This window comes from Cutaneotrichosporon cavernicola, assembly GCF_030864355.1.
Source record: "Cutaneotrichosporon cavernicola HIS019 DNA, chromosome: 2".
Taxonomy (NCBI): domain Eukaryota; kingdom Fungi; phylum Basidiomycota; class Tremellomycetes; order Trichosporonales; family Trichosporonaceae; genus Cutaneotrichosporon; species Cutaneotrichosporon cavernicola.
Window position 1 is genome coordinate 135,400 of NC_083394.1, and position 11,324 is coordinate 146,723.

The 11,324-nt window shown below is 60.6% G+C and overlaps 5 protein-coding genes across 5 annotated transcripts; all 5 read right to left on the reverse strand.

Annotated features, from left to right (window-relative positions):
- Positions 1–46: 46 nt before the first annotated feature.
- On the reverse strand, positions 47–1,050 carry CcaverHIS019_0200530 (uncharacterized protein; the record flags this gene model as incomplete). Its single annotated transcript, XM_060597022.1, has 6 exons — positions 47–198; positions 243–390; positions 729–833; positions 869–894; positions 970–991; positions 1,024–1,050. The coding sequence occupies 6 exons, from the start codon at positions 1,048–1,050 to the stop codon at positions 47–49; spliced, it is 480 nt and encodes a 159-aa protein (XP_060453957.1).
- Positions 1,051–1,259: 209 nt separating this feature from the next.
- CcaverHIS019_0200540 (uncharacterized protein) lies at positions 1,260–2,975 on the reverse strand (the record flags this gene model as incomplete). Its single annotated transcript, XM_060597024.1, has 1 exon — positions 1,260–2,975. The coding sequence occupies one exon, from the start codon at positions 2,973–2,975 to the stop codon at positions 1,260–1,262; it is 1,716 nt and encodes a 571-aa protein (XP_060453958.1).
- Positions 2,976–5,361: 2,386 nt separating this feature from the next.
- On the reverse strand, positions 5,362–6,443 carry CcaverHIS019_0200550 (uncharacterized protein; the record flags this gene model as incomplete). The annotated part of the gene is made up of 2 exons (XM_060597025.1): positions 5,362–5,496; positions 5,529–6,443. The coding sequence occupies 2 exons, from the start codon at positions 6,441–6,443 to the stop codon at positions 5,362–5,364; spliced, it is 1,050 nt and encodes a 349-aa protein (XP_060453959.1).
- A 152-nt stretch (positions 6,444–6,595) lies between these two features.
- On the reverse strand, positions 6,596–9,292 carry CcaverHIS019_0200560 (uncharacterized protein; the record flags this gene model as incomplete). The annotated part of the gene is made up of 1 exon (XM_060597026.1): positions 6,596–9,292. One exon carries the CDS (start codon positions 9,290–9,292, stop codon positions 6,596–6,598), a length of 2,697 nt encoding a protein of 898 aa, XP_060453960.1.
- Positions 9,293–9,542: 250 nt separating this feature from the next.
- Positions 9,543–11,317, reverse strand: CcaverHIS019_0200570 (uncharacterized protein; the record flags this gene model as incomplete). Its single annotated transcript, XM_060597027.1, has 2 exons — positions 9,543–9,995; positions 10,040–11,317. 2 exons carry the CDS (start codon positions 11,315–11,317, stop codon positions 9,543–9,545), a joined length of 1,731 nt encoding a protein of 576 aa, XP_060453961.1.
- Between the last annotated feature and the right edge of the window lie 7 nt (positions 11,318–11,324).

An 11,324-nucleotide genomic window follows, 5' to 3' on the forward strand; every position in this document is an offset into this window, starting at 1 on the left:
CAGAGTTGGGGCCAAGTACACCGATGCATTCTTCCATCTCGACAGTCTAGAGCTTGGCCTCGACTGGGAGCAGCGTCTCGCCGTCCGCCGAGAACTTGTGCGTCCACTTGTGCGGGTCCACGGCCTGTGTGTGCGAGCCGAACCCACACAGTTTGCCGTTGACGTAAAAGTTGACGCGCGTGAATGCGAGGCGGCGGCCTGGGGTCAACTCGGGCGAGCCCGAGATCCACAGCCTCACTTACCCTGCTGCACGGCAAAGCCTTCACATACGAGCTCGTCGCCTTCGCGGCCACATGGCTTGACGAACTCGCAGCTCATGTTGGTGCTCACGCTCCCGATCTCTGGGAGGCCGACCGTCGCCATCGAGAGCCATGTCACGGTGTCGACGAGCTGGCGTGAGCATCATCCGAGCAGGAGCAGTGGAGCAAGTTGCAGCCTCGCGTGAGGTCGGACGCGCTGTCCAGGGCTGATCGCAAACACAGACGTATCCCACCTCGGCGCGGCCGACGTGCCATGGCCTGGTGCTTTCTGAGGGAAGAGGCGGGTGACGCGATGTCTGTCCACCTCAACACCTGCAAGTCGCGCATTTGCCATCGCAACACTGTCTGCAAGTCGCGCATTTGCCATCTCAACACTGTCTGCAAGTCGCGCGCAGAGTCTGTCCCCAGCTCCCAGGATCCAAGCGCGTGCTGTGCCAAAAGGTGTGTATGCAAGGAGAGAGTACCCACCGACATGACGCACCCGCCATGCGTCGTCCCCATCGAGTTGAGGTTATGCGCCTTGATTGGCAGGATACACTTGACATACCCCGGCCGCGCCTCGACGATCTGGAGCTGACATCAGCGAGGTACATCCAGCGGCAACTCACGTTGGAGAGGACGGTCTTGTCATGTCCTTGCTGTCAGCCCACCTCCGGGATCATTCTCCGCCTCCGCCTCCACCTCCACGCCCAACTCCGCCTCCACTCACCCACACACGACCTCTCAAAGCACTGTCGTCAATGGCGCCAGCGTATGGACATACCTCGCGGACAAAGTTTGCGCACGCCATTCCTAAGGTATAAGGGAAGAGGAGTAATGACAAGACGAGTTGCGTGCGGCACGGAATACGGAATGCGGAACCAGGCCCGGTACGAGTTAGCCGAGGCGAGACTTCTCTGACACGGTTCAATCAGATTCAATGTCAATGCTAATGCATGCTGGTGCTACAGGATTAGATGCTGGAGAAATCTAGTGTATATATATGCTATGCGATGTAGTCTAGTGCGCCGCAACGACTGCGTTACCGGTAGCCTTGGGCTGGCGGTAGAAGATGGTGAAGGCGATGAGCGCGACGGCCATCGCTGCGAGCTCAAAGTAGAACGAAGCGTGAACGTTCTTGTAGTTGGCGAGACCGCCTTCGTGGACGGTGAGGAGGCCGGCCTGCGCGCCAAAGGAGACGGAAGAGCCGATCTGGAAGGAGACCTGGAGGAGGGCACCGGCGACACCGGCCACGGAGGGGTCGACCGAGGTCATGAGGGCGACGTTGGTTGCGGTAAAGCAAGCGGCCATGCCTGCCGAACCGATGATCGAGCCGGAGAAGACGTACTTCCAGTAGTCGGAGCCGGTGTAGTCCTTGGCCTGGACGAAGAGGATGTAGCCAACAATGGCGAGAATCATGCCGAGAATGACCGTCCAGCGGGGGCGCGAGACGAACTTGGGCACAAACGTCAGGAAGAGGAGGGTGATGAATGCTGCAACGCCCTGGGGAAGGACACGGACGGCCGAGAGGATGCCTGACTCGTGGTGGATCTTCATGTACGTCTCAACGTGAGCGAGGAAGTTGACACCCCACCAGCCGTAGATCTGGAGGGCAAAGGCGATGAGGAGGATGGTGTTTGGGATACGCCAGAACGAGGGTGGGAGAAGAGCCATCTTCTCGGGGATGTAGGCTTCCCAGATGAAGAAGGCTGGGAAGAGGACGACGAGGGCGAGGATGAAGGGCACGAGGAAAGCGGGGGTTGTAAAGCCCTGCGCGGCACCGAGAGTCAGGCCGAGGACGAGGAGGATTGTCGCGCCGAGCATGAGGGTCGAGCCGACGAGGTCGAGGCGCTTCCACTTGGGGACGTCGGATACGGCGTCCGTCCCACGGCGGGTGGGGATGGAGAACATGGCAATGGTCGCGAAGGGAATGATGATGATTGCGACGAGGCGGAAGAACCAGCGCCAGCTCGCACCCTGTCCGTGGAGTGGGATGAGATCGATAACACCAGCAATAATGACACCCGTGACGTTTGCGAGGGCACCCGAGATACCGAAGAGGGTGAATGCGCGTCCGAGCTCGTGTTCCTCAAACACTTCAGTGATGAGGCGGTACGACGAGGGGATGAGGGCCGATCCAGCGATACCGGCAATCGCACGGAGCACGAAGAACGAGTACATGTCGGGGAGGAAGGAAATGACGAGCGAAAGTGCACCGAGAACAGTGAACCCCCAAGCGAACACTGGTTTGGCCGAGTACAGGTCGCTCACACGTCCCCAGAAGAGGAGGAACGCCGCAAAGGTTACGCTGTAAGAGGTGATGACCCATGCCTGCTGGCTGAACGGGATGCCGAGGTCGACCGAGATGACATCGGTGAAGATGAAGAAGGCCGAGTACATCCAGATATCGATGAACATGGCCAGCGAGAAGATGGCGAGCAGGCCCCACTTGCGAGCCTGGGTGATCTGGGCCTTGTCCGAAGCGGTGGTGGTGGCCTTCTCGAGGTCCGGAGGGGGTATTCCGAATGGCTCGGCAGCAGACGGGAGGCGAGCGAGGTTCAGAGAGGGTGTGCGGGAGGTGTACCGCTTGACCGACGTCAAGTGGGGCACCTCGGGGCGCTCGAGCTCTGGAACAGTGTCCTCCTTCTCGTCCTTGATCTGGAGGTCGCAAACAGTCGAGGCGGAAGACGCTGTCGTGTCAGAGACGACAGTGTTGATGGTGTCGGTGGGGGCCATGGCGGGCATGGAGGGCAAGGTCTAGTTGTTCTACTCTAGTTGGGTGGGATCTAGGCGTTCTGGTCCAAGTTGGGTGAGGCGGTCGGTGGAGACGATACGATAAGAGTCGGTCAGATGAGGTAGGCGGTAGTGAGCCGAACAAGTTGATGGATGGTCAGCACGAACCAGTCAGTCTTTATACGTCTGCCTGGGGACCGGTCTCATCTCGCTGAATGATGCAAAAAATTGAAGTTGTTAGGATCCAAGATTGTGGTGAATCAGCACAGAGTTGGATGACATTCCTCCCCACCAACTTTAGTTTTTCGGATCCGACCACCCTACTCCGCATCACCAGTCTCTCCCACCAGTCCTCCCACCAGGCTCTCCCAGCTCATGCTTACGTGCCATGTTAAGGGAGTAAGGCTGGAACGCTAGAACCGGGCCGATTGTGGTGTATCAGCATTATCAAGACTGCTTGGCGACTGAGAGCACTCTGGCAGTGGGTTCCCTTTTACTAACCCAAGCTAACCTGCCCAGCTGAAGTCGACAAGACAGGCCCCCAAATACACCTTTACACTCAAGGCCTCCACTCACGCACTCTTGAGATGGTGGAGTAGTGGAGGAGCCAGAGTGGAGTGGAGTGGAGTGGAGTGGAGGGGATGGTGGAGGTGGTGGAGGCACGCCCAAACCCATCCACCACACATCCACATCTGCCCTCACCGTCGGCCTCAGACCATTCTGCCATCTCCGAGGCTCGATGCTGTATCATGCATTATCTGTTCTTGACGGATGCATTCCACACTGAAACGCCACGAGCCGTGCTTGCTCATCCTCCACGATTGGGGTCGGCTCCAGCCTGCGTCATTTCGGCCCATTGTGGTGCCTGAACCCGGGACAGACTGACAAAGTCTCACACGCTTCAAGTCGCCAGTTGCGTCACTCCTCGTCATGCATTCTGGAATGCGGACCCGACATTGCTCGACTCTGCTCTGAGCCCGGCGGGGTATGCAACAGCAAGAGGATGGAGAGAATAGTGGAGGGGTGGAGGCAGGTGACTATTAGATGCCGTCAAGTCACCGACGCATGGATAAAGTGCGGGGAATCGAGTAAACGTCGGAGAAAATGTGAGCGCTGCTGTTTGTGGCCATCGTGTCCTAGTCATGCTCTCAGCATTACGATAGCAGGCTAGATACCACGACGTTTCTCCCCCTCTCCCCTGCCGCGTCTCAACTTGGGCTTGGGCTTGGGCTTGAGAGACGCCGACGAATCTGGAGGACTTTGAGGAACGCGCGACATGATGCGCGCTCTCTTACGCGGCGGCTCGAACCATAAACGCGGGGGACGCCGTTTTGCCGGTTGACGGGATGCTGGGGCTAACCTGGGGTCGGGGGCTGCAGCTGGAGGAGACCCGGCGGGAATGGGAGAAGACTCTGGTAGAGCGGCAGGGACGGCGGACCGAGTGATGCCATGGTTGGAGACGGGAGTCGGTTGCTCAGGTGGAAGAGAGGAAGACGGAACGTCATGAACGACGGGTGGCGCTGGTACTGCCGAGCCGGGTCTCGCGCGGGGCAGAGTGAGCGAGTCGCAAGGTGGATGGAGTAGCTCGAAGACGGCGGACTCGGTCATGAGAGGAAGGGTAGCTGGCTCAATGGCTGACATCGACGTACATGTACCCGAGCAGGCGCTTGACGCCATGGCGAGCGTAGACAATGAGAGTGGTTCGAAGCTGTCCTGTAGTGGTATGCCGGCGGACGGTAGAGGCGGGGAGGGACTCGTCTGGAAGCGAGGTGTTGAGGGCGGACGGGAGAGCGGGGTCGGAGTGGGTTGTGGGGATGATTCAGGACCGGGAAATTCCTCAAGAATGGCGGAGAGAGGCACGCTTGACTGGCGCAGCTGTCCAAAACGGGCATGGAACCGCTTGAGGCTAGGACGCCGCGGGGAGGTGCGCCACCAGTTGCGTGGTTGGGGGTCGCAGAGGGAAGGTACGTACATGGGTGACTCTGGAGGGGCTTGGGGGTGGGGTAGTTCATAGGGGGACGTAGAGGGAGGGGCTAGTGATTGGGGTAGACGACAGTGAGATACAGCCTGGCGCGTTAGGTTGGGAGTGTGGTCGTCAGGAGGTGAGTGGATGGCACGAGGGGGCCGCTGTGGCGTTAGGAAAGGAAAACGTAGGCGTATCAAAGCGTCGACGGCTACCTGCTCGTCCTCGTTCAAGTCGGTATAACCCCGCATGTCAGGTTGTGAGTGAAGCAAGAGGGAAGAGGGAAGGGAAGAAGAGTGGATGGAGATGAGAGATGGCAGACGTATTCATGGAATTGGGCATTCTATGCAACTTTTTCTGTCAATGTACATACAGATATCTCATCCGGCGGCATCCCCGCAGATGTATTTACCCCAGGCCCTCGGACTACGCGTCGCGCAACAGGGCGCTTGCGTCCGCCACCATCGCCTGTACGACCTTGGCTCGCGCTTCGGCATACGCAGTGGCTCTGTGATGCTTTGCGGCCGCCGCCATGTCCGACACGTCCCACAGATGCTGATTCTGTCGTCAGTCACATTCTGGTCAGAACTTACACATGCCACATACGTCGGCCGAGTCAGGCGTGCGTCGCGCGCCTGCATGCGTTTTATCAATTCATCCTCTCCCTTGTCCTTGAGGGCGGCGAGGAGCGGCGCTGAGCACCACCGGTCCTCCTTGATCTTGCCACACGCGCACTGTACCCGGAACGGCATCGCGATATTCTCCCACTTGGCAATAGCGCCCAACTCCATGCGTAGCAGGACGCGGAGGTAGAACGCTGCATCGGCGTACTCGTCCAGATGGGAGCACGTGAGCGGTTCTTGCGGTAGCACGAGCTCAGCATTGCTTCCCACGGCTCCGAGGAACGATACCCAGTCATCGACGTTGTCTTCCCACGGTACCTCGCTCCATTCATGTAGCGACTGGCGCGGCCAGAGGCGAACCGCCGTGGACGACAGGCTGAGGTTCTCGGTGTCATTGTCGAGTCTGAAGTCGTGAAGTGTCACGACTGAGGACGGTGCGGCGAGTCCCTGTAGGCAGGACCAATTCCAGGGTGACATCTGGATGCAGATGGATGTTGGAGATAGGTTGTCAATGAGTTGCTGGATCTGGAAGGGTTTGATGGCATAACTATTCGCCAAGAGGATGAGGTTGCGGACGCGTGTGAACACGCTGGTTTTGTCGTACAGAGCTTTGGTGTAGTCTCTGACACGGAGGCTGCGCACACACGCAAGAGCAGCAAGCTTGCGCTCGTTACTGGCTGCGTTCGGCCATATATCAGCACCCGGCGCGAGCTCGGAGACCAGGCCCGCCATGAGCCCCTCGGATAGCGTCGCGTCCGCGTAGACACAGGCCACGGCCGCGGCGTACCCAGCCCAACCTGTATGGAGGATCGCAAGGCACGCGTCGACGTCTGCATAGCCCGCGATGTGGCTGAGGATTTCCGAGGCTAGTTGCTGCCTGGGCATGGTGATGATGAGAGCGTGTAGAATGACGAGGACGTCATGGGTCACGTTATGCGGGGCCCGTCACGTGACTGTACCATATCTCCTGCATCCACCTTGCTCTACCTCTCTACACGTCTTGAGTCTATTAACATTCACAACACTACTCACTCTGACTACTCCGCGACCAGCGGGAGAACAGGTATGGGCCGCTCGACGCCAATCACCCCCTCCCCCTGGTCGACAATGCCACAAGCGCGGCGGAGCAGCTCGGTCTCCTTGCCGATTCGTGCCAAAACCTCATGGAGGCGCTGGTCCATCCTACCTGTGCGCCGAAGTCCCGGAGTCCCATCATACGTCATGCGCTCCATTCCCCCCTCCTTCCACTTTACCAGCCACAGCGGCAGGCCTTGGCTCTGATCAACCCACGCTCCGGCCCATCCTTTACTCTCGACTGCGACGCGCGCGAGCGTGTTGGCAGCGCGTACGAATCCCTCCCCGTCATTCCAGAACGCTATCGGTACTGTGACCACGACCTCGTCGTCTACGGGTGACACGCCAACTCCGAGGAGGAGCTGCATCCGGACCATGGCGGCCTGGGTGATACTAGGGCACAGGAGCGGGTCCGAGATGGCCTGCGCGATTTCTGTGCGTAACGTCCAGAAAGCTTCTACCTTTCCCGAAGCGAGGGCGCGTACACTTTGGTGGTGCATCAGCTTTTCGGGGTGGTTGAAGAGCGTGTCGAGCACGGTGTTTGTCGACGGGGAGACGAGGTAGTCGATGACATTCCAAACGTCCTTGATCGCCATGTGCTCGGATTGCTCGGGAACGCCAATCCGGTCGCGCGTGGTGTGGTTTATGCGGAAGCCTGGGGTGTCAAAGACAGGGTTTGGCCGGAACGGATTCCAGCCACTCCCGTCCCAGCTGTCTCCGGGAGCGCGGACGGAGCCTGGAGCCCCACCACGCGCCGGCCGGGCGTAGTCGTGGGCCTTGCGCACACGCAGGCGGGGTGGGGGCGGGGGTGGTTGGACAGTTGGGAGCTGGTAGGCTGTTGGGGCCGGAGGGACCGGAGGAGCCGGAGGGAACTGTCGAGCGTTGCGGGGCAGGCGAGGTGGCGGGCGAACGGGTGGAGGCGCGAACCTATGTCCGCCAATGGGCGGACCTCTGTGATGCTGGAGATGATGCTGGGGTTGATGGAGCAAGTGCTGCAGCGGAGGGAGAGGACGTGGGGGACGGTAAGCATACCGGAAAGGGACAGCTGGGCCGTGGGGAAAGTTTGCGAGCGGACCAGGCCGGATGTTGGCAGGGTGTGGGTGGGTGTTTGGGATGTTGTGGTGGATGTTGCGGTGGGTGTTCGGGATGTTGTGGTGGATGTTGCGGTGAGCGTTCAGAGCGTTGTGGTGGGGGAAGCTTGACTGGTGAGCGTTCGGAGGATACGAGTTGTTGTGGTGCAAGTCCTGGAACGGCCCAGTCTGGAACGGCATCGGGAACCGCATCTGCTGCTCAAGCGGAGTAGATGATTGAGGATGGTAGGCCATGTCTCCACTTTGTCGGATCTCGCGTGGCCCATAGGACCTTGCTCGGGGTGGCACAGCCGTCCGTCGACGCAGATGGGTCGTGGAGCGCGAGAGACGGGGTGGCGAGGGGTTTCTGGAGCGAGACTGGCGGCCGCGCGACGGCACGAACTCGGGTGCGGCGGGGTCGGGGGTGAACCGCTTAGGTAGAGCCTCGATTTCGATGTCGATGTCGGTGTCGATATCGCTCTCTCTCTCCCGGGCGGGGTTGGGAGTGGCACTTGGGGGGTGGAGGGATACCGTGTCAACCTCCGCTTCCTCCCCCTGGTCGTTCTCATCCTGGTCGGGATAAAATGACCCATCCTTTGGCGGCGTGGCGTCGGTCGTCAGCATCTGGAACACGGGCGTGGACGGCAAGTTGAGGATCGTCGGCGACAGCGCCGAGCGGGGCTGGGGATGGATGAGGTGCGGTGGGCCGAACACGGTGTCACAAGTCTCTTTCTCCGAGGACTTGTTCTCTTTCTCCGAGGACTCGACAGACGAATGCGTGTGCGTTGTTAATGATATCCCAAGGCTGGCGCTCAGAGGCGGACGCGTGACGTGCCCCTTGGTGGTTAACTTGGAGCCCTTGCCCTTGCCCTTGCCCTTGCCGTTGAGTGTAAGTGGCGACAACCTGCCCCGTACTGGGGTGGGCGACACTGGTGAGGGGCGGCGCGCGCGCGGCGGGTCGTCGGGGGAAAGCGAGTGCCGAGTGTCGTCGGGGGGTAGAGGAGTGTCGGGTAGACGGGGAGTGTCGTGGGCTGGTGGGCGGATGTCTGCGGCTGCGTCTTCGTCTGCGCCTGCGGCTGCGTCTGCGGCTGGGATGGCTTTCTCCTCGCGCAATGTTACGTTCTCCTCGCGCGATGTGATGGGGGCTTCAGAGGCCGCCTCGCAACCCACCCCACCCGCACCCGCACCCGCACTCGCACTCGCTCCACCTGCCGCCCTCCGGCTCGTAGCGCTCGCTGGACGCGAAAGTGAAAGTGAAAATAAAGATCGGGACGGGTTCCAAGATGCGACCTTGCCACCCGCCATGCTCGCTCCGCTGGCTGCGCTCGTGGGGCGCGAGAGCGAGGGCCATTCTGCCTCAAACCCGCTGACAGACAGCGAGGACGCGGCGCGCGGCTGCGGCTGCGGCTGCGGCTGCGGCTGGGAGAGCGTCCGGGCAAGTGGCTCGGCCGCGTTCCACCTATTAATCTTGGGGTCTGGCTTGGGTTTGGGCTTGGGTTTGGGTTCTGGGTGTGGCGGGCGGGGCGGCTCGGCGGACCGAGAGCGGAGGCGCCGGAACTCGGGCGAGGTGACGACTGTAATGTTCGGCATGGCATGTATAGAGTGGATGAGTAAAGTAGATGAGTGATGAGTGGCCGAGTGACGACTAGCTGGGACACAACAGAACATATACTGTACAGACTATGTGTGATGGCTCTTCAGAACAGGTGTGACGAGAAACACGAGAAATACGGGGTAGACATGAGGATGATGATCATTACCTCGTTGTTGGACGAACTTTGGTGCAAAAGGGTTGATGTGGGTTCCATGGTTCATGTCCCTCAAACGCACTGCCCACAGCTTACACATGCAAGACGTCGTCGTCGTCCGAGTCTTCATCGAACAGCAGGCTGCCGAGGCTGGCAAAGCCTGGGCCGCCGGTGGATGGCCCGGGGACGGCGTTGGATGCGCCAGCCAGCAGGGCCAGCAGAGAGGCTGAAGAGGCTGAGCCCATATGCGCGGCCATCATGGCCTGCATCTGCGGGTCCATCAACTGCGCATTGGAGGACTGGGCGGCCAGAGCGTGCGCGGCTTGCATAGCCTCGAATTGCTCTTGCGTGGGGAGCGGATCCGACAAAGATCCCATCCCTTGCAGCACGGTAGCGATGGTGGTGAGTATAGAAGCAGGCGGCGCCGCGCCAGCACCCTGCCCGGCAGCGGCGTTGTCCCCAGCGGCGTTGGCCCCAGCGGCGTTGTCCCCCGTGACAGGGAGCAGCTCCTGCTGGAACGCCTTTTGCCAGCGATGCCCTTCGCTCTGATATTATCAGCGTTTGCTCCCGGTTGTACGACTCGACTCACACAGTTGTTAGGACGAGCGCCGCCCAACGGTGACCCGTCCCCCGTGTCGCCAGTCTGTGCCACAGGCGCTCCGCAGCACTCGCAGTCGGCAGCCTCGGCACAGTGAGGCAGATCGAGCTTCCAGCTAGCGCCCTCAGTGCGACTGCGCATGTACGACTTGAGCACTCCCATGGCGTGGGCGTACTGCTCCACGCAGTCGCATTTGAGCGGGTACCCCGCTCCAACGTTGGCGATCTCGACGACCTTGAAAGACGCCCCGTCCTTGTCGTCGACGAACATGAGCCGAAGAATGGCCGCGGCTCGGCCCCAATGTTGGTCGTGGTGGATACACGGGCCGTCTTCGCACATACGAAGGGAACATGGTCCGTCCGGCGCGAAGAGGCGTAGGCGCTCGCACGGGAGCCGGAGGAGGATGTTGTGGACGGATAGCGTAAAGCGCACGTCGTGGACAGAGATGGTCTTGATACCCCAAGCACGTGCTAAAGAGGCGGGCCATGTAGCCTGATCCGCAAGTGTGAGGCTGTTCGAGTCCGTAGTCGGCTGGATCGCGGGGTCGGTACCGCCTGGAGTGGCGGGATCAGATGGACGGCAAGGGCGTTCGGCTCCATGGTGATTGTTCCTGTACTTTGCAATGTCCAGGGGTGAGGGCAGTTGGAGACACATGTGAATCGGGTCAGCCTCGCGACGCAGGAATGTCAGGAAGCGGTGCATTGCGCCTTGAATCTCGGGGCCGAGTGGCGGCGCGCTGTGTTGGTTGAGGAAGACGTTGGGGCCAAATGACACGCCTTGGAGGCGCGGGAAGAGGCGACCGCCGAGGGCCTGCTGGCATGCGACTCCCGAAGAGGGCTGCGAGCACGCGACACGGAAGGCGTCCATGAGGTCCGACACGGCCTGCTCGCAGGGCAGTTCCTCGACGTGCAGGTGCCTGACCCACTGGAAGAGGCCAAGCTTGCGAATGACCGACTGGCGTGTGGGGAAGGTGAGGAGGTGCTCGAACAACTTGGACTTGTTCATATCGTTGCCACCAAATAGCTGAGAAAAGTTGTCTCGGGTGACAGTGACTGATGAATAGAGGGGTCGTGCCGCTGCGTCCAGACCTTCGCTGGACACCCTCATCATGGATGCGAGGGTGAGACGGGCCTCGTCGTCGCCATCGTCCATCATGTCACCAAGGTAGTGAGCAATCTGGACGAGGGTGTCGTGCGGCACGTGGCGGCCATCGTCACGCCAGCTTCTGGGCGCCGGGCCTGCCGCGGCTGTGGAAGGTTGAGTGTCCATGGGGGGA